At 39.9% G+C, this 22,530-nt stretch overlaps 1 protein-coding gene across 1 annotated transcript; it reads right to left on the reverse strand.

The window, feature by feature from the left end:
- Window positions 1-14,919: 14,919 nt before the first annotated feature.
- On the reverse strand, window positions 14,920-22,512 carry asmtl (acetylserotonin O-methyltransferase-like). Its single transcript, XM_022203252.2, has 15 exons — window positions 22,435-22,512; window positions 21,582-21,688; window positions 20,582-20,713; window positions 20,445-20,492; window positions 20,278-20,342; window positions 20,111-20,175; window positions 19,714-19,822; window positions 19,085-19,409; window positions 18,767-19,009; window positions 16,955-17,117; window positions 16,674-16,849; window positions 16,444-16,576; window positions 16,228-16,368; window positions 15,935-16,057; window positions 14,920-15,521 (listed from the first exon to the last, which is right to left on the reverse strand). Exons 2-15 carry the CDS (start codon window positions 21,672-21,674, stop codon window positions 15,316-15,318), a joined length of 2,022 nt encoding a protein of 673 aa, XP_022058944.2. The 5' UTR covers window positions 21,675-21,688; window positions 22,435-22,512; the 3' UTR covers window positions 14,920-15,315.
- Between the last annotated feature and the right edge of the window lie 18 nt (window positions 22,513-22,530).

Here is a 22,530-nt window from a genome sequence, read left to right on the forward strand (position 1 = left end):
CTGCCCCAGTGAGTAATCCAACAGCCATGCAGAAACCTGCACATGAGCCAGTGAAGGGAAGCCATGTTTTTGTACTTTTTGTCTACTTTAAGAATGCACAATAGCTATTGGTTACATTCATATAAAGTAAAAGGAACTTTTGTTTTGTTAAAGTCTTTTTAACTACCCTAGCTATTTAGTTCCGCTTCTCTAATGTGCTTTAGTTAATTTCTCGGACATTTTAAAGCTCCTAAAGAGGTGCAGGAGACACTGTACAGCAGTTTTCAGTCCAGTTTAGGTGCCCTTGGCAGAATCTAAATGAATTTCCAAACAGGGGCCCACTGTACTTGTACCCTGGGAGAACTACTGCAGCTTCCAGAGGGCTTATGTAAAGACTGCAGAGTAGATGAAGTGATTTTAGACAACGGAAATTACAATTACAAAATGTACATATCCTCATATGCACGTGAGAAGTTGTTTAGAAGAAGTTAAAATAGTCCCTTAAAAAGTTGACTAAAAAACAAGACATAAACTGTTAGATGAAAGCACAACTAGTAGCTAATGTATATGTAATTAACAAATGGTTGAAATATTAACTAAAAGAAGTGGACAAACTTTAGAAACGACAAGCTTCTTGCACACTACTTTGCATGCAAATTTCATTAAAACAAACAGGGACAGCTGAATTATATGAAATTTTGCTTATAATTTATGCTTAATCAACTCATATGAACAAAACAGGGAGATTGGAAACCTAATGTACTTTAATAAGTAAATTTCAGAAAAAAAATCTTCGATTTGTGTTTGATTGAGTTGGAAGTGTTTGTTCAACTCTGCTCTTGTTTTTCAGGCAATAGTTTGTGATGATGTTGGACTGAAAGGCATTTTGTTCAATACAACAATTGAGGGCTGTTAAATGTCTGATATATTGACAGCTATCAATGTGCAGCATTCTGCAAACACTGCTAATCAGTGGAGAGCCGTATGGATATTATGTCAGGCATCACAGAAGCATAACCCACCTGTTTGTGCAGGCAGAGCTGGCTGCTTTGTGAGCATCTGAGAGAAACTTTTTTTTCTCCCCGAAAAGATAAAATATGAAACTGTTTTTGCAGATGAACAGTATCAAAAGTCAAGGAGCCAGGCTTCATGACACCCTGCATCAGACTTCCTTTGGTTCAGCAGAGCAACGTTTGTCTGGATGTCTCCTTCTATGACCAGAGTGGATGATCTAATAGCCTGCTGCTGATGCTGCTGCTGCAGATACACCCTCAGCGATGACAGCATGGGTGAGCAGGTGAGGTCACAGCCAATTGTCACTAATAGGAGCGAGATCAGCCACGGCACTAGCAACTGTGTAGAAACTCTAACCTTATTATTTACAAAGCTGTATCTCGAACCTTATCAGTCTCAAACGGAGGTTTGCCTTCAACGCGCACGGCTGAGCAGATTATCACAGTCAAAAAAAAAAGAAGAAGAAGAGAGGGGAAAACAAGCTATACTGTAGCTGTCAAAATTTCACCCTGTCTGAATCTCTCCTTTACAAGTGCCTTGCTATATGTAAACACAAGCACACACCCACATAAAGACACACATCCAAATACACAAAAAAGTACACGCCTACACACGCACACACACATATACACGCTGCAATTTTTCCAGTCAAGGATGTTGGAAAACCTGTCAGACTCTCACAAAGAAAAGCAAATTTATTTATTTATTTGAGTTCAGAGTAATTACTGGCATTACCGCGGTGCTTGGCTATGACATCTCTTTATAAAATCAGGTGTCAGAGTGCGCCAAGTAGAGACGTGCCAGGGAGGAAATGTGACTCTTTTCCTCCTCTAATCTCTAATCAAATTAAATAGGTGAGCACTTTTTCCTGCTCTTGCTCTCTCCCTCTCTCTCTTTCTCCCCCTCCCATCACACGAGATGGGAGCTGATAAGCTTTGCCTGAAACTGCCAAGTGTACATCTAGATACCATGAAAAATTCTGCTTGTCAGCACTTCCATAATTTTTTTGGTCCTGAGGAATTTTTCAATATGAGTGCGTGAGTACACACAGCGGCAGCTCAAGGAAAACACCAGAGCCAAGAATCCAATTGAAGGTATTTGTTTCCATTTCCGGCTATTTGGCAAAGATGAGACTAAATAAATATGTTATTCATTCCTGCCAAACACAGTGGCTTCTGAGGAAATATGTTACTCTTGCCTCTTTACTTTGACTCTAAATAATTGAACAGAGAGAAAGGAAAGGCCTCTGCAGGGTTCATATTGAGTTTTTTTTTGTACTGGCTTTCCCCACATCTGTTCCTACTAGCTGTCTTCCACACGCATAAAGATTCACACACATACAGATCAGATGACAACACGCTTGTCTGAAATTCGCAGCTTTGAGCTTTTTGACAAAATAAGCAAGATGAAGACGAGCGCAGGTACAATATGGTCAGACTCCGCTGGGTTTGCGAATGCTTACACTCCTCCGCTAGCAGGAGCAGCACCAGGCGCCCCGGGGCCCTGACAGAAAAGATATGACATATTTAAAAAAAACTAGAGGAAGAGGGGAATGAAAACAACTTCCCCCTATGAAGACCAAAAAAAAAAAAAAGCAGCCTGTGTTTTACATCTCTCTCACACAACGACAGCTTCAGGGACAGTTTATATGCGAGAGACAAAGATACTTTGACATTGTCAGCTTCTGTCACTGAAGCTACCAACGGTTGCTGGCGAGGAAGCCGTTGCAGCAAAGTGGCCTGCTCACGTCTCGCATTGATGGTGTGTGTGTGCGCGTGTGTGTGTGCGTGTGTGTGTGCGCGTGAGAGGCTGCGGGATGGCTGGGTCTTTTGTGTGCGACTTGATGTCTAGAGGCCTTTATGATAATGAATGTTAGGTCTTCCCCCACTAAAACATATCAATAAATAAAACATAGGAACTCCTCCATTGTGGTTGCACATGGAAGAGGCGCAGGCCCCGTTTAGCTCGCTGCCACTTTAAGGCAGTGTAGCTTAGCTGCGATACAAATACACCATCATAAACACTTAAGATGAACAATCCACCTGAGACTAAGAAAGCAGCCCTTTTATCCATGGTGAAGGAGAACTATACATAATTAAGAGAGGAAAGTGTAAAGATGTAATTGGTACGTTGTTGGTAATCTTGATTACCATTATTAAGTAGTTTTTAAAGATACATGACTCTGAGCCATTTTCAGAGGACCTAACTTATTAATCAGGCAGCTGTTTGCTGTAGCTCCTCAAAGAAACGCAGAAGGAGAGGTACAGTAGCAACTCAGTGAGAGCGTCTGAGGAGAGAAAATATATTGTTATTTTACGCTAAATTAATAATCTAGTGAGATAACTGAACTTTGCTGGACCTGAAAAGTGATTTGTGCATCAATGAAACCAAATAAGGATGTAAAAACTGTTGCGTGAAGAAGAAAGGAGCTGACAGGAAGAATAAAAAGTCAAAATACATTTTAAATTTCCTGACAACATGAAAGAAAATTAAGAAATTACTCAGGCAAGTTCCCTTTTATTGTCTGAGTAATCCTGGTAAAAAAAAAAAAAAAGTCTTTGTTTCTTTGTGTTTTTTGCTCTGACTGTAGAGGTCATGATGTGGTTCTTACCCTCAGGTTTGAGGTTCCCTCACAGGTGCAGGCTGCCGTCCAGGCTGAGCTCACCCCCAGGCTGCACAGAGCGCTTCAAACACCGCTTGGAACAAAACCGTGGCTGAAAGGAGAAACAACAAAAAAGAAGACTAAACACTAATTAGCAGGAAAATTGTTTATTTTCAGAGGCAGGAAAGATAATAGAATGGAAAAAAACAGGAGAAACCTATTTAAAATGGACTCCTTTTAGGCTTAAAACATAAAAACAAACAATATATTTATTAGTGGACAAATTACTAAAGTTTTAACCTGTAAAAATCAGTACCTGAATTTTATTCACCAGTCAACATTATAAACAGAACATTTTCTCTAAAACATTAGTAATTCCAGATCAGAGAACACGCAGTGCGCTATCAAATGAAAGTAAACACAGTTTAAATTGATGAACTTAAATGAGACTAAGTTAAATACCAGGAGTATCTCAGTGAAGTCAATTTTTATCACAAACCTTAATGGAACCAACTTGAGAAGAAAATCAGAAAATGTTTACACTCATCTTTTCTTTCAAAACAATCAATCATTTGTATTAATTAGTCTTAATTACAAGAATCTAAGCTTGTTAGAGTGCAACATTTCAGTGGTAGAAGACCCATGATTTCCCATGTAGTGTAGTTCACTCACTGCTTTCCCCTACACACACCAGAATCTCAGGGTGTTGAACAGAACCTATCGGGCTCCAGCCTTTGTGATGATGCTTGTCATCATTGTCATACTGCCCTCCATTGGTTCAAACTCATATTACAACAACTGTGCAGAGGGGAACGTCCGTAGTGGCGTTCCAATTGGATTCAGAACACTTTAGGGTTATTATTTTTATCATTATTATTTCATTTATAATTAATAATAATCTTGAGGACTTCACAGTGTTTCATAAAGATCTGCTGATAATTTCAAATGTTTCAACATTTTGTTCCTTACAGTACACGAAGCAAAACTCACGTTTGTCAGATGGAAGTATCACTGCTAAGAATACCTTCTCTTACTCTATTATAAAACTGCAACTGTCTTTTGGGCTCAAAAATCTGTAAGAAAAAGTGTCTTGTTCCTTCTTCTTTCTTTCTGGGCTATTCTGCTCTCTTCGTCTCATCTCTACTGTTTCTCTCTTGACTCCAATATGAGACAAAATTCTGTTGAGTTTCATTTCATAAAACAGCATGTATGTGGTTTTGTTACAAGCCATGAAGTAATATAGCCGAATGCAGTCATCACGGAACCTTCACTTTCAATTATTTCAAGCACTTCTTTGGTTGTTTTCTTCTATCTCACGATTTATGGAAAATAGTAAATTCATTCCAGTGTACACTATGACTCAGACTTGTTGCGTTACACGCATGGTTGTCACTGAGGGTAAGTTGTTTTAATAGGCAACTGGATTCCTGGTCAGAGTCTTCGAAACATCTGCCGCAGCGGTTTGGCACCTCAGAAGGCTGATCAAAGACAGTAAGGTTTGTCAGACACTGACATGGAAGGAAAACCTAACACACCAACAACTTTTAACAGAAGAGAATATTTGCATAAAAGCTGATTTAAAACACAAATTAGTTGTTGAAATATATGTGAATGTGTTTTTGGTTTGTAAAAATCTGAGCATGCCCAGTATGATCCTCAACTTCCTTCATTTTCATTATCATCTCTTATCTGTTTTATCGTAACTCTGCTTTCTTATTTTTAAAAAAAGCTGCAGTATGAGCACTTACTAAAGCAAATTTTAAAATATATTTAAATGCTCTCCGGCCCATAGAATCTTAGGAAAGCCGTACTTTCCCCAATTGCTTCCCATCAGTGTCACATATCCTGCTTAGACTTATGTTGCACTCGTGGCAGGGGAGCAGCTGCACTGTGTCATGCTTCCCATAGCACAGCAGCCAGATCAGTGCATTCACAAAGTGATTCAGTGATTCTGCTGAAGAGATGATTCCTGTTGGCTTTTAGGGGAACATATTTGGCTTCAGCTAAGTGGTTTAAAGACGTGACTGAGCAGTTTCATAAAGCAGAGGTGACTGTAGAACGAAAAAAAAATTAGAAAAGCTCAGTGTCTTAAAAGCCCCACACACCCACGGTGCACAGTACACCTGATTAGACGTGCGTTTTGACTGGCATCTCCCTCATTATCCTGTTAGCTTTGTTGCACCTGTTTGGGCAGGACAGCTTTTATCATTCTTATTGTTGTATGTGGCGGTAGCTTGGTGGCTTCCCATGCACAGTTCTGCCCTCCTTCGACCTGAGCAGAGGTCTAATTAACGAGCAGAAGTGAAAACAATGTGTGCAGAGTTTTTTTTTTTTTTTTTAAAGTCAGTGTCAAAATTGTCTAGAGCCGTGCTGAAGCTAGGAAGTGAAGGAGGTGAAACCAAATCTGCCTTAAAAAGCTGAAAAGAAAACGCCAGGAGCGAGCGTGCCATTTTATCTGCGTCGACTTTTTCATATGTAGCTTTGAAATAGTGTAGGCAATGGCGGTAATTGTGCAAGTTCATGAAGCGATTTAATAGTCAGGTCCTTTAGAGCGTCTAACAAGTGACAACACCCTCTTTGCAGCAGTTAGTAGTGACGTTTATAGGAAATGTGCTGCTGATTTAACAGCACATCTGGCATGAGACAGAGCAGGGCAGCTATATAGCCCATATAGTGGTTTAATTTGTTAATGGTTATTATGCCAAGCATTTCATCTTAAATTTAAAAGGTGTTGCGTTGTGTTACTTTATGTTTAAAAGCTGGAGTCGTGTAGCTTAATGCATTCAAATGACACATCTCCACCCCTCCACATGCACAAAAACACAAACCAACTCCACCCATTGTTACTTTGCTGCAACACAGAACTGCATAACTTTAAATACGCAACACAAATACATCCCCATCCACATTATGATCGTCCAGACTCCAGGTGCGTGATCAATATTCTTGCTCCAGCACATTTATAGGTCACTGTATCTGCACAGCTTCTGCCAACTCACTCTTACAGACACAAAGATAGCAGAGTAATGAAGGCCGGAGGAGTGATGTGCTACATTACCTTACACGTCTTACTTTTGTAGTTTTTGGCTCTTGTTCTTATTGATTGTGACAGATATAACTAGTACCAGACTTTTCCTTCAAAGATACTCCACCTGCTTTTACTATGGTACCCAAAAGCAACTCTAAATGTTATTTTATACTGCAAGGAGACAATGCAAATGCTGGTAAGTAAATACAGGCTGAAGAACTGCTTGTGTTATGACTATTCTAACACATTCTGCATCAGATTAAAACTGCTTTTATGCATGTATGAATTAAGATGAAAATCAAAACCTGTGCACACTGTAATAAATCCGAAGCGACTGGGTTAAATCTAAGTAAAAACTGGACTATTGTGAACCACATCATAACAGTTGTGAGGTGATTATGTAGCGAATGAGAGAATAGCCTCTATGTTGGCTTCACCGGTGAAAAAGTTTGACTTTGTGTAGCTGTCAGAGAAGCCTGACTGGAATAATGAGTGCCTAACGTCTGGGAGGCAGGCCGAGGGTAGCTGATTTAAGAAACTGGTCATGTTTAGGATATTGCCTTGATTGAAACCAGATGGCACTGAGAAAACACACACTTTTCATTTTTCATTATGCACTCATTCGCTGAAAGTCCTTAAGATATAATGTCCCACCCTGTTGAGGATGAGTCTTAAAACCAGAGCCTCTGAACTGATTCTATACCTTAAAGCGTGAAGTTTCTGAGAAACCTGTCGACTTCGCTAAATCTCTGCAAACCATTTAATAAGCCCCGATGAAAAAGTGCTCAGTCAATCAGGCCAAAGTTCATTCTTCTCATTCATTGAATCGAATGGCAACTGTTGAAAATGTGTTGAAACCTTTTGCATTTGTGCAACGTGTATGCAGGCGCACCTACAGCCACAGTCCCTCAGGGCCAGGAAGATGGTTTGGCAGGGGATCACGGAGAACAGGTCAACATGAAGAGCGGGGGAAGGCGAGGCAAGTCAGACGGAAGAGTCAAAAGAAACCCGGCGAAGTCTTTGAATCCAGTGGAATTCCTCTCCTCCTCCGCGGCTCTTCTGGGAGGCGTCAGGAGCCTGTGGAGAGAGCGAGGTAAGACGGGGCCTGTCAGGAACAAAGCTCCAAATTCACATGATATGTTTAGCTAAAAGGGTGAAAGAGAAATGAATCAAAGCTTGGCGGGATCAAAGAAACGCAACAATAAAGTCAAGGCAGTTGCCATGGGACCAGCAGGAGATGCATATCATTTATAAGTTGTTCTTCGGCTCTGTCAGATGTGGAGGGAATTGATTGTTATTGTTTGGAGGATGAACTGCTGCTGGAGGGGGTTAAGAGCAAGGGTCATCATCACACAGTGAGAGGAATATATCTTCTCACTTGTTTTAAACAGCAGCCGCCTGTGATCCGTGTCAGAGGCCACTGCAGAAGCACCTTCAACTTGTGATAACAGACAGCGAGACAGACACAAAGACAACTCTGTCAACCCCATAAATATCTTATCGCCACAAACCATTGATAGGCTAAACATTTGTTTTGCATCTTACACTGTCAGAGGTGATGATCGTTGTTACTGTTTGAATGGGAAATCAAATAGGCTTAAGCTGTTAACTGGAGGCTTTCATTTTCATTCATGCAGCAATTTTCAAACAAAGAAGCACAGCATTGTTTGTTTCCCCTCGTTAAATGGTTAATTTACCTCATTTGCAAAAAGCAGTTCCTCACTGAGCCTTTTGTAATATCGAGCCATGAAGATAATTTGGGTTTGGAATTATGCACATCTACTTTTTCTGAAAACCTCAACACATTGGAGGTTAATGGAATTTTGTTGCTCAAAGGAATGGAATTGTACCTTCTATAGGAGTTAAGACAACCACCAGAAACAGGCAAGATGGAGTCTGACTAGGAACCTTTGGTGCATCTAATTTCTCCATTTTTTTCCTTGTCATCTCTCAACTGTATCTAATAAAGGCATAGAAATGTGCAAAGCAGTACTTGAAATAATAATAACAGAAAAACTGAAAATAGGACTTCTTTCAAGAATTTATTATACGTTCTGGTTGCTATAGATAATGTACAATATGGAATTAAAACTATTTACCACTTATTTAGTTGATCATCAGGATATCTCAGACCTTGCAGACTGATAAGAAAGAAAACAAACACGTCATTCACTTCTGAGGCTGATTAGTATTTGAGTCTAGAATCAGTCAAATTTGAATTGGAGCCACAACATAAGGTGACCTGAGAATAAACTTGTTCAACAAAGTAAGTAATGTTATTAAAAAACACAGAAAAGCAACAGTGAATAGATTTAGTAAAAGTTAGACGTGATTTTTTTTCCCCTTTCTTTGTTGACTCGGGCTTCCACACAAATACTGTTATCATGTTGGAGCAAATTCACTGAAATCTTCTACTTCTGTCTTAATTACACACTCCTAACGGCTTTCCTATCTGCACACGTATCTCCAAAGAATCAGCCAACATGACTGACATGACAGTGAGCATGTCATGATTTTTTTTTTTTTGCACATGCAGGTGCCTATAGGTGTGCACATGCTTTTCTCAGAGTTGTGTGTGTGCGTGCCCGTGCAAAGATGAGACCCAGTCTGTCGTCTGCTCTCTCAGATTGCACCCATGAGAGATCCCAAAAATAACAACAAAGGGCCCTCAGTGGGTCGGATGAAAGCTCTGTCACCAACCATTTCAGCGCGGAGAGTCTCCTCCCCTACTGTATCACTGAGTGACACCTCACACATCACATGGAGACAGGAAGGGGAGACAGACTCGCTTATTTGACCGCAACAAATATTTCCATATGTTTATAAGACTGTCGTTGGATTTTGGCGGGGGCCAAATGGGCTCTGATTCGGAGCTGAATGGTGCCGTGTTCACTGTGTCATGGCTCACGTTGACGCTCATCCCGTGTGGTAAAAATTGTGTTTGAGGAATTTAATATTTCTACAAAAAAAGTTACATGAGAAGGAATAATATGTATGTGCAGCTGAAGGGATGAGGCTATTAGCTTAGCTTAGCATAAAGACTGGAAACGGATGGAAACAGCTAGCTTGACAGTCTCCAAAGTTCACAGTTATGCTAAAAACACATCTTAAATGAATCATTTAGCACATTGCATCTTGTTTGTTTGCAGAAATGTAAAAAAAAATCTCAATTTCGACTTTCTACACAGCGCTACATGTTGTAACTGTGATGTGTCATCTGAAGTTGCCAGGCAACCAGCAGACGCTCCTCAAAAGAACAATGTTTGTTTTCCTTATAAAAATATATTAATATTTTTAACATCTACACGACATATATGAAGCATTCTTAAGTAAATATTAAGTTATTTTATTATCATAGGGTAAATAAGTCATACATAATCACAATACAATTTTATTGTAGTTTTGTTGTTATAAACAAACTGTAAAATCATGTAAAGGGTTCTCTTCTTTGGGTCATGGAGGAATTCAACCTGAAGAGTCATTTTGCTGCATATAAACTTTTACATATGCTTAAGCATGACTTATTTTAAAATTCTGATATTTCTCTTACTTTAACTGTAACATAAACACACATATACAGGAGCTTTGACAGTTTAATTATCACCAGTTATTTAGGAACTGATGGGTCTGGGACAAAGGTTATAACCATAAAAATAATGTTAAACTATAACATTGCTATAATATGTTATATGGAATTTAAATTCTTAAAAATAGTGTCAAATCAACAGGGCTGCTTAGCAACAGTAGCGATGCATTCAAACTAACTTGCTAGCGCTACAGTGAGATAATATAGCATAGCATTATAAGTTTAACATAAAAACAGCTAGTTAGTTTTTAGGACAGCGAAATTTTTTATTTTTTTACTAGTGAACATAAATAATCAGAAATCAAGGTCAGAGTGTTGAAAATCCTTGATGTCCATGTGAGCATATTCATTTTTTTGTTCAAACTAATGCATATCCTTCCATAAGACTGTCATGCAAACAGTTAAAAGAAGGGATAAAATATTGCATAAGGATATTCACATACAAAAAATTCACATTTCACATCATACTAACCATTTCTTTTAATTCTCTCCCACCAGAAAAATTATTTAAATACTATTTAACGACTAGCGAGGCTGCTATCATACCTCAGAAGGACATTTTACCATACTTTATCCTATACATTTATTTTTAAAAAAGGGAATATACAGTGTTAATTTGTGAGCTTTATAGGTGCTGGTGGGTGTATTTTTGAACTTTTGAAGGAGACAACTTAATTGCTACCCCTCTCTTCTGGATTTTATGCTAAGCTAAGCTAATGATTGCGTTGCTCCAGCTTCCGACTCAGCGCCCAGACACGAGTGGCATCGATTTTGTGGTCGAACTGAAAAAGTGCAAATAAATCAAAACGATGAAGTATTACAAAAAGTTGACAAATGAAGAAAACATATGATGCATTAAAGAGAGCAGCAGAACATAAATCAATTCAAAATCTCAGCAGAATCCACATTATAGTGCAGTGACTGTAAAATTGACTGATGTGATACTCCAGAATAAAGCCCCCTCTCCAATGAGTCTCCTCCTCAGTCCGTACTAGTAGTTAAATTCACAGTGAAAATCCCTCCATGTTTTACTACTGATGTCAGGCCAACAAAACTACAAACAGCAGAGAAGGACTCCATTGTTATTTCTAACTGGTAGAAGCCCCGAGGTTATTTTTCCTCTGCCTTGAAACAAATCAATGAAGCACAACTCACTTTGAACAATTGCACATTTGCTGAAATCAGATGTGGGTTGAGGAGCCAGCCATCATCGCACTTATTCTGTTTGTTGACAGAGGAGGACTTTGATAAACAAGCCCGTTCTTTGAAACAGGTGCCCAAGCATGAGTTCAGTTTTGAGAGGCAATTCAAGAAAAACTGACTGATTAGAGGATGTTTGTTATTCTGCATGCAACCACTCAGATTCCGCGTATCCTTCCCAAAGTCACAGAGAGGCTTTCGGTATAAACAACGATGCTATTTATTTTTCAACTAAGATAACACAAAAGTTTGACATGCATATTTGAAAAATTTCAAATATCCCTGCAGTCAAATTGCCTGTCCTCTCTTGTCACTTTCACAAAAGCGTCAACAAACAATCTAACTTGGTGCAAACAGCCTCTGAATGGAGGTTTTCTTTAGCCAACGTTGCCCCCAAGTGGTTCCACTGGAAGTTGCATGACACTTCTCTCCAGTCTGATTTGGAAATGAACGCACTGGATCTTATGAAACTTTGCCTTCTTTGTTATTTAACAGGCTTCGATTACATCATTCTTGTTAGACGTAAAGTCTGCGTTCTCGACTGTGACACTGAAAAACTGAAGTCACGACTGAGGCCTGATGTGTTTTCACTGGCTCTAAACACAACAGTCAGTCCAGCCGGTTCACAAACTCGGCTTATCCTCACTATCAGCATATGGAAGTGTTTTCCGATCGCTATCTACTAGCAGCTTAAATCAGTCATTTTAATATCAAAGCACTTAACACTAGAATGATGATTACTTGCAGGTGGAAATCCATGCTGCTTGTCAAGACTACATTTGAAGAAATGACTGAGCTCTTATCCGACACGTACAGTACAGCCAGTGTTCAATAGGCAAGATCACATTACAGAAGATTACTTTGGAGTTTCAGCAATTTTCCCAAATTACACTGGCCTTTGGTCTCTGGTAAACTTGATTGACTTGAATGGTTTTCATTAGAGGGCCCAGCAGTCTTGTTGCTCTTGATGCTGGTACACATAAGTCGAGGCTTTCGGAGGGTGAGCGGGTGCAGCTGGGACACTGGAAGTGGACGGATATGCAAATCCTTTCATGGAAATGCTTCACCATGTTGTAAAAGGGGTAAACAGACTCGGCTCTTTGATTTGTGGTGCCCATCTGTATTTCTCGGGCCTGACGCTCTCCTACTGCACCACCATTTGGTGTCACTTAGTTGCCTTTAGAAGGATCTCATGAGTGGTGCAACATAAGTTCTGAATTTATTGAATCAATACAGGCCTTCGGTATTAATAGGGCAGGAAAGTATCTGAATCTGGAGTTCTGATGCATTTAGAGGGCATATGCAATAAAACAAACGCCGTGTGATTTACACTCTGTGTCATATTTGAACTTCAGTCCACCCTCTCTCCGTCTCTCCCCATCCAAAGAACAGAATCTGAGTAATGGAAATCAGTTAGATGTCACAAAGAGCTTGAGCCCAGACTGACAAGAAAATGGCCATGAATAACATGACCACCCTTATTACGCGCCTAGGAAAATACTTAGAGTGGGATCCAAAATGAAGAGTAATCCAGATACACTTTCTGTGTCACAAAGAATAAGAGCTATTTATCATGGCCAGGGATCTTCCCACATTCCCCTCAGCTGTTTGGCTGCCTTAACTGCAGCCTCAAAGCTGAAATCCAAGAGGTGTATCTGTAAGGAATTAAGGGATGGTGCCATATGCGTCGAAGCACTAAAACACTACCTAACCAAATGCATAAAGCGCATATTCATTTCCCGCCTGGCAACCTTAATTTCTGATAGTTTGCTGTCATTTGATGTTGGGTTGATCTCTATAGCACACATCTAGCTGCTGCTGCTGGAAAGAATTAAGGGAGTTAAACAGAACAGGGAGTTCTGTGTGCAGGTTTTTGATGCCATCTTGAGGAGATCTACTGACATAGCAAGAAAATAAAACTTTCAGTGGCAAAATACATATTAGGGTAACATTTGCAGAATAGCCATTAGAGGCTAATGTAGGAAGATACAAAGTATGAACTTTAAAAAAAAATGTATTTGACTGTTGGTTAGTGTGGTTTAAACTCCAAAATGACTAGGTTAATATTTAAATTGCCCTTAGCCAAAGGTGGTTTGTTGGGGAAGGAAATTAAGGTCAGCTTAGAATGAATATGCTGGAACAAACGTACAAGAAAAAAAAGCTCCACCCGTGAATCTGACAAGACGCCTGTATAAAAAAAAAAGCCTCAACCTCCCTGATCACTGGCAGTCGTCCTCCAGCCTCTTAGAAAGTCAAAGTCAACATGAAGTCATGTCCACGGGGGAAACACAGCACATCAGCGGTCAGAAATGACATCCTGCTTAGATGATAACACTACTTAGATGTTATTATTTCTCCTTTAATCATCCTCCCTCCATTGCAGCCACATTGCATCATCCTGACAGTCAGAGGCTGGATGCACACGCTCCAGCCACAGCCTTCATCCAGCTGACCACAGCATTAAGCGTTCTTAGAATGACGAAGCCACACACCAAACAACCCCGGACAGCTTGGTTTGGAAGACATTATCACAGCGACTGTTCACATACCCAATCTTCTGACGGTGATGGTTACATAATTAGCTTGATCTTAAGGCATGTTACTAAAGGATTTCCTATTTAGAAGCACTGTTGATCACTTCCTTCTATAACAAACAACAAGCTCCGGACTGGCATGAGCCTCTTATGACATTTGACCTGATTGGACGGCGCACCATCAAGACTGAAATCTCATAGACTCCCTCTAACAGCACTTCCTTAAGTAAAGCCGAGTGCTGGAGAGTGGGAGGAATGCAGATAAAAAAACTGGCACAATTTCCATATCATAAGCATTGGCCTGTTGCTTCGGGATGTCCTCGTACTGCTTGTCAGATGTGAGCTGTTTGCATGCTGTAAAGCTCAGAAACTTCATATTATCTGCAGGCATCACAGCATAGAAAAGGTACTGCGACAGAAACTGCACCACAAACAGGATGCTACCAATGTTTAGGTGGCTCTCAAACAAACCTTCTAAAATTATTGTGATCGACAAGTAGCAGATTCATCCTAAAATAATGCAATGTTAGGCATATTTGACACTGTTCCACTACTAATTTACTGCATACAGTGACCTAGAACTTGACATAACTACTGCAGGAAATGAAAGGGATGCTCAAACTATACACACAGAGAACCACTCATGGGTGACTTATCAGTCGATTCAGTTATTTTTACTTCTGGTTTTAAACCACACACCAAAAACCTTAATATAATTTCTTAACTTTTTAAAAAAAATAAAAATTCCCCGTATATAACCAATATATTACAACTATTTTGTAATATTCTGAAAGGTGAAATTGATACTGATAATAGTTTTAAAAATAAAGGTCGACGGACAGAATTTTGGTTAGAATTGTATATTTTCATGTGGTATTATGTACTTTTAGCAACAGATGTGTGTATTTCTCCTACCACTGATCAAACAAATGAAACCCAACAAAGACCTGCTATTACTATGTAAAAAGGAAAACCATTAAGATTTATGATCATTCAGATGCTGCATTTTAATGGAGGTGAAAGGGTTACGGAAGTTTTTGATAAACTTCAAACACACTGAAGTCATTGTGTAGATAAGCCCCTCATGTTTCCTCTGCAAGTCTGCATACTGGTGTCTGATTCAGAGACTGCAAAGACTAGAGTGTCTGCCCCTGAACATGAGTTTATTTGACATAACATTTTCTTTTTATTTTAAAAAGTAAATTCAGAAATAAAGATATAGTTCATTACTTTGCAGGTAGCTTATTTCTAACAGAATTACACATAGTAACATTCCCGACCTCAGTTCTTGATATTGGCAGTTGTTACCTATAATATACAGCAGACTGTATATCATAATGTCTTCCATGTAGTGCTGTAAAGGTGCTGTCAGTCACGCTTTGATGCAGAACATGGCATCCAGGAGGTTGTCTGTATGTCTGATCTGCGCTGTGTTGAAACCGTGGCTCTTGAGGAGCAGACTGTATTCTGTTGCACTCCTCTGTTTCCCCTCGCTCATGCTGAGGGCCTGTAGCAGCCCACGACTCGGCCCGCTTCTGTCTTCATCCAGAAAGATCTCGCTTAGCAGGAGTCCACAGCCTGGCGGCGTGACGTATATGCAGACACACAACTTTAGAGAACAGTGGTGGTTTTGTGCCCCCCTTACCTCCTTGCATCATATCACTTCAGACAAAGAATAAAGCATTGCATAAGCAATTTGGCATTTTGGCTTGACTTTGAACTCTCCAACTTTGTGCGAGGTGCTGTTTTACATTTTGCAATAGCTGAATCTTTATCGGGGTCTAAATGAGTTGAAGACTGATAATAATATTTGATAACAGTGATTCTCAGCCTAGTCTCATTGAGGCCTGCGCCTCTGCAGATTTTCAGTTTAACCAAACCAAACAGCAGCTGATTTTTATCACAATATGGAAGTAAGTGGTAGATAAAACATAAAAAAAAAAAAAAACTTGAACTAGCACACAACTGAGAACATTCTCAGCAGATTTTACCTGGTTTGCACACATCTGCGATTTTACTCAACAGAATATGCAGTTTCTCATCAGTCAAGTCATGAAGAATTCTCGCCAGGATGTACAAGTCTGCTTTGGGCAGCTCATCCTGGAAAAAATCCCCTGTTGATGCAGCAAGGAAAAAGCCACAACTTTTAGTCTCAGCACGAGTTTACATTTATAGGATATTTGTCAATAACATCAGCTAATTACAAGGCATCATTCATCATTTAATCATTAAACATTAACGGTTAAAGTAGTATTTTTAGCACAGTTAAACACTGATAACTGACCTGCTACAAAGGAAACCCTGTTGTTTGACTGCAGCGGACGGAAACGTTCACTCAGCTCAACAACAGCAGGCAAGTCGAACACCGTCACAGACATTTCAGGATGGGCTTTGGTAAGCTCACAGGCCATGGTGCCGGTACATCCTGGAAACACAGAAAGATTAGATTAATTGCTGTATTTTTAAAAGACAAAATATCACCTTCATATTCCTTTCTCACCTCCGAGGTCACAGGCTGTTTTATATCTGGAGAGGTCAAAAGCTGTTGCTACACTTTTCCCTGCAACTTTAGCAACGCTGTGCATGGCATTCATGAATCTCAGTTTGGCTTCTTGACTGTTGTGGAAAGTATCCTATAAATAAACACAAATAACATATGATTGGTAACACATTTTTAACATGATTTCATCCACACTGTATAAATATGATGCTGAACTTGAAAATAATCACCTCTTTGGGCTTCCTGCTGAAGACCTTCTCACGCTGGCTGTGTCCCTCCTCCACGGCACTTTCGAGGTGGGAGAAAAGGGGCCACAGCGTGTCGTCACAGTGTTGGATGTGTCCATGGAGGGAAAAACAAGAGTCTGATCGCAAAAGACTAGTGGCCAGATCTGTGTTTTCGTATGCTGGTGAAAGAAACATCAAGAAACACGTGATGTTCACTTTAAGTGTTGGAGCTCTGAGAGATATAAAGAAGTGAGCATCACAAACAGAGTTGAGTGCTGACTAACTTCTGTCTTTGCTCTTTAACAGTCCCAGAGACACACAGGCTTCCAGCAGACACTCGGTCCCTTTCACAGAGGCTTTGACCTCCTGGCCCACCTGTGCTGCATCCAGACCAGGCATTCTGTGTAGCAGGTCGAACACACGCAACCTGGATGCCGTAAAAAGTGCCTGGGGGAAGCAGAAGCAAAGTGTGATATGTGATAACAGACGATGAGAAGCGTATCTTGTCTGGCTCTTGAAACTGATGAAGACACACATGCAGAGTGACAACACTGTTCAGTGTCTGGTCATAACGAAACATACATAATTTCCTGTGTTTCACCTCGGTTACATACTACAGCACTATCTGCTCAATTGCAGGTCTGTTACTCAAATAAATGGCTTAACATTTTGGGGAAATGGGAAATTTTGCCTTGAAGAGTTAGATGTAAAGATCGATACTAACCTGTGACTCAAATATGAACAAACACCTCTTAAGCCACAAGTTTGCATGATTGCATGGGCTTTTCTGGCTGCTCTAGTTTCTTCCCACAGTCTAGAAACATGAACTGCTGACTCTGAACGAGCCACGTAGCTTAAACAGCGGACTGTCTTTATGCGTCTACACAGCCTCTAACCTAATGTCAGCAGACTTTAAAAATCAGCCTTATTATACAATACTTTTTAATTTAAAAAAAGAAATAGTAATAGTTGCATGAGAAAAAGCACTTGTAATCTCTCAGAACCTCAAGAACTCATTAGCCTTAACTGATTCATTAGGACTCGTTAGCTGATGATTTCTGCAGCACAAACATGTCTTTGAGAAATGGCAGATGAGCGGAAGAGTTGAAGTCAAGGCGAGATCAGAAAGAAAGCTTTCATAATGCACTGCATGTCTGCGGAGCGGAAAGGCAAAGCAAAATCTTTATGCGACTGCCAAAATGCTGCAGGAAGGTCGAGTTAACACAGGAGTGGAGGGGCAGCATTCTACTCTGCAGCTTGTACAAAAAGGGTCTACATGGAAAACTCATCATAAGAAAACTGTAACTGATGCTTCGTTGCAAAGGCCTGAGCTAAGCGACGACAAAAGTATGTTCAAAGAAAAACAAAAAAGCATCATTCAATAGAAACAACAACTTGCCAAGAGTTAAGCATGGGTGTGTAAAATTATTATATTTGCTGTGTGGGAACCACTAAACACTATAAAGATCACTGAAAGATTCTATTTCACCAAATATCAGCAATTCTAGATGCAAATTTTTAATGTCTGTAGGGTTGGCTCGAATAGCAGTTACTGGGCTCCGGATATTCGGCCCAGATTAATGACAAATACCCGAATATTCGTTCCGGTTCGCAACGTCCGCCCACTGCCTCTCAGTCACTAAACATGTAACCTCATCAAACGTCTGCACATAGCTATACGTCTCAGTTGTTTAATCAGTAGGAGTCTTGTGGTCCCACAAAACAGAAGAGACCACAGGAAGTCCCTGCAAGTGAGCATGAAATAATGTAGCACACAACTCCATGTGAAACCACAGCATGTTGGTTTGACGCTGCTATTTGTAGACAGTATAAAAGTAATTTATGAGCGTCATATTTGCTCTGCGATTTATACTGTGTGATTTTAACTGTGGGCTAGGCAGTCGATATACAGAGAGCCAGATGAGAGTAAGTGTATTTCCTTTCATAAAATGATGAATGATTTTTTTTAAGCTAAGTTACACATTTGTTGACATTTCACCCTGCAGAAGCCAGCTTCTCTCATAACGAACCTTAAGAGTTAATAATTTACTATAGCAGGTCATCACTTGGAGCTTAAACACATAGACACAAATTACCTTTGAGGCCTTGAATCCATCTATCAGTTCACTGATTCGCTCCAGGTCTTCTTTTCTAGGTTCACTGTCTTCATGTTCTGTCACATCACGCTCAATCAGCTGCTCACTCCTCGTTATCAGCGGTGATGTTGTATTCTCAGAGTTACAGAGCTTGGCTTCTCTGCCATCAGTATGTTTAGACAAGCTGTTGACCAACATCCAGGAACTCTGACTTACTTCGCGGTCACTGCCTTTCCGTTTCACCTATAAGAGAAGATTGCTTTGTATAAAAATAGCACACAGGTAACAGATTTTGCTCATAAGGTGAAAAGAACAAACCTTATGGGCCAGGCTGCAGTGGGTGTGATGTGTTTGACTGCTAGAGCTGCTGCTGGGTTTGGGAATGGATGAGGAGCCATGGCTGGACTGAGCTGGTACGCTGGGAGTGGGCTGGGAGAGTACTGGGGTGGGATGAGTGCCGTTGACACTCAGATGGACAGACTCACTCTTCTGGTCCGAGGAGGAAGTACAGTGGTTGTAAATAAGGCTTAGCTGTTTGCAGAAGTGGTTGAGTGGGAAACCCACAACATTAAGGAAGTCTCCGTGGACGTACTCCACCAGCATACCACCCAGAGCCTGAATACCATAGCCGCCAGCCTTGTCCCTGACACAAAAACATCTCATTGATACAGGAACATGTGGGCTATCACAGCACCTACTACACGTGTTATTCTTCAAATACACCCTTGCTGAGAACAGTTTAAATTTCTGCCTGCACTGACATTTCATATCGGGCGAGGCAAACACAGCTGGAACAAAATTAAGGCATCAAAGTCCAAACAGCAACAAGTTCATCAGTTTCCCAACCAGTTAAATGACCTCCATCGATTGAATGCTCAGCAAGGTTACTACAGCAAGAGCAATCAATAGCTTCTGCATAAATGAGAGTTCAAATGTTCACAACTTACATGGGCTCACCACTATTGATGTACTCCCACAGCATATCTTCTGAGAGATCAGCAAATTTCACCTTTGTTTCTTCGTAGAACTGTATCAACTGATAATCCACTTCTTCGTCTGGGGAGCAGGAAAGTTCAGACATGAAATGCTGATAAAACCATTCTATACACACTACCAGTCAAACGTTTGGACACACTTTCTCATTCAAATGAAGGAGAAAGTGGGTCCAAACTTTTAACTGCTAGTGTATATTTAGGTAAATAGTGTCAAATCTTACATTACTGCACAGTTTTCTGTATAAAAACTGAATTATCTCAGAGAAATTCAATAGTTCTAAAAGTGATTCATTATATTTTTTTATAGAAAATGAATTGCAAGTCTACATGTTACTGAGTTGTGACTTACTTTCTTTCTCGTGGCAGAGGACAATAGCTACACCAGTGTAGACACTGTGCTCTTTACCACTCAAGCTGAAAGAAAAAAGCAATGACAGAGGACAAAAATTACACTAGATTCTGTCTGTTTCTTTGTTTCTTATGGTAATTCTGTCCACAATTCTAAACAATACTGACCTCGACAACATCCTGTAAGCATCATGTTTGTCCACTGGCTTCTCTAGAATCAAGCCATCCACAGTCTGAGGAAATGATGAACAACAACCAGAGAAGATATTAAAAATCAAACAAACACATAAAGCATGGACTGCAAATGACAAACAAACACTGTTTCTTTATCTTACCACAATTGTGTCTGCTCCAATCACTATGTCTGGAGTTTTCAGGTGTTTCTAACACAAATGAAGAGACACGATGCTCATTAATGTCACTCTTCTGGTTAATTTAATCTGTGTTTCATACAAAAAGTAGCCGTACTCACAATGGGCATCCTCCTGGCCACCTCCAGGGCCTTCTGCTTGGCTGTCTCAACGGCATACTCATAAGGTGCTTTGAAAAGGCTCTTATCGAGGGTTTCTTTAAACCAGGATGGCACAACCTCAAAGCGCAAGCCCTGATTTGTGGAATCCCACAAACCGAAAATGAAATAGCCGTCATTGCTTTCATCAAGTCTGACATCGCTGTTATCAGATAAGCCTGTATTATTCATTCAGTGAGCTTGTTTTGTTTTTTTAAACTTCAGACTAGATACAGGTTGTTTAAAATAATGAACAACCCTTTAAATAAGTTTAAAAAGTGAGGTACTCTCTTTAGACTCCATGCATTAGATTTAAACATTCTTTTTTCACAATGGAGACCTCATTTTGGACCTCATCTGTTACTTTGAACTGCCTGTAGTAACCAGCATTGCAGTAAATTAACTGACTCTTTGACAGTTTTATGCTTCTTTTCTTGGTTTTGTTAGTGTACATTTGACTTCTTACCGTGGCTAAGTCAGATTTTTATACTATTTGTGTTTGTACACCTACATCGCTCAATGAACATTTATGTGAATGTGCATAGCTACACATATAATCAAATAAAATGAATGTGAACCAGCTACATGTACCGGTATACAACAAATTAATCAATTTGGACCCACAGAAAGTCTTAAAATACACTATTTTCTTTTCCAGACCTTTAAAAACATGCTTTTATTATTTCACATGACCAAAATAAAGAGTTTCTCATAGTGTAGAATTTTTTCATGTGATCCTTATATATTTATTGGTTTATGAAACTGACTGCAGATATGCCTGCTTCTGTTTTTACACTCACACACAATAGCATGGCACCTTTTAAACCGTCGTGATCACAAGACTTGTGTCACCAAAAAGCAGAGTCATAGCCAAGATAATGGTGAGGACGTTTTAACCTAATTCACACTTGCATGCGTTTACAATCAACCTACATTCTATTAGCTTGATTAGGAAAACACATACCACATTGCGGAGTATCTCCAGTCGTCTGGGAGAAGCACTGGCCAGCACAACCAGTTTACCAGCAAGCTTGGAGATGACTGGGTTCAGCACCATGGTGGCCTTCTCCTCTGACAAAGTGAACAGAGTTAAACATTACAGTGGGGCCTCGTTTATGCCAGTAGAAAGGGAGCAAATGTTCATAGCAAACAGGCCAGTATAGTGCTGAATCTATTACTTAGCAAAATGATGAGCTTAACAGCAGTGAACTTCTCTAGCTTCTCCAGTTTGCAGGTTGTGTTTGACTTATATTAGACACCTTTGGAATTTGGACAAAAAAGTAGTTTGAGGATGCCACTTTGGGCTATGGGATTGTTTTCTAGCATTTTATGGTTTAAATTAATCAATCTATTGCTACAGTATGTTTTACTTGCAGCCCTTGGGAAAGTATTTTTCATGCACACATAATAATGAGCTACCATAAGTACTGCAGAGAAATCGTACTGTAAATTACTAAGCAATCTATCGCTTAATTGAATGAAAAAGAACAAATTTAACACCTCTGAAAGCAGCTAAAGCTAGTCACGTAACGTCATACAACACGAATGTTTTAAACACATAAGAATTTGATACTAAATTCAACGTGAATATCTCGCAACTCTGCAGTCCCACTTCTGTTAACTTAGTGCTAGCAACACTAATTCATATTAGCTAACTTGAGTTCCGTGTATTTCCTTTAACTGCAAGTGCACGAAATGTTACCGTAACGTTAAATTAGTTTACCTCAAACAAGGACACATTACAGTGAACGGAAGTCAGTTTTAAATATGTTTCATGGTGTTACAATTGCTAGAAAATCAGTAGCTGCATCTCTTACCTGCACAAGTATGGAAACTGACAGAGCTCAGCTAGCTGCTTGCTCGGACGACCGACGTGACGGCGCTTACGTCATGACGTTTCATAAAGTAGGCGG

This window comes from Acanthochromis polyacanthus, chromosome 14 (assembly GCF_021347895.1).
Source record: "Acanthochromis polyacanthus isolate Apoly-LR-REF ecotype Palm Island chromosome 14, KAUST_Apoly_ChrSc, whole genome shotgun sequence".
Classification (NCBI taxonomy): domain Eukaryota; kingdom Metazoa; phylum Chordata; class Actinopteri; family Pomacentridae; genus Acanthochromis; species Acanthochromis polyacanthus.

Bases quoted from the DNA above. Each gene is read 5' to 3' on its own strand.
- asmtl (XM_022203252.2), bottom strand. From the start codon at position 21,674: ATGGTGCTGAACCCAGTCATCTCCAAGCTTGCTGGTAAACTGGTTGTG. The intron at 19,823-20,110 runs GTAAGTCACAAC...CCTGCTCCCCAG, and splicing joins CCTCTGCCACGAGAAAGAAA to ACGAAGAAGTGGATTATCAG. The intron at 19,010-19,084 runs GTTTGTTCTTTT...CTTCTCTTATAG, and splicing joins ACTGCAGCCTGGCCCATAAG to GTGAAACGGAAAGGCAGTGA.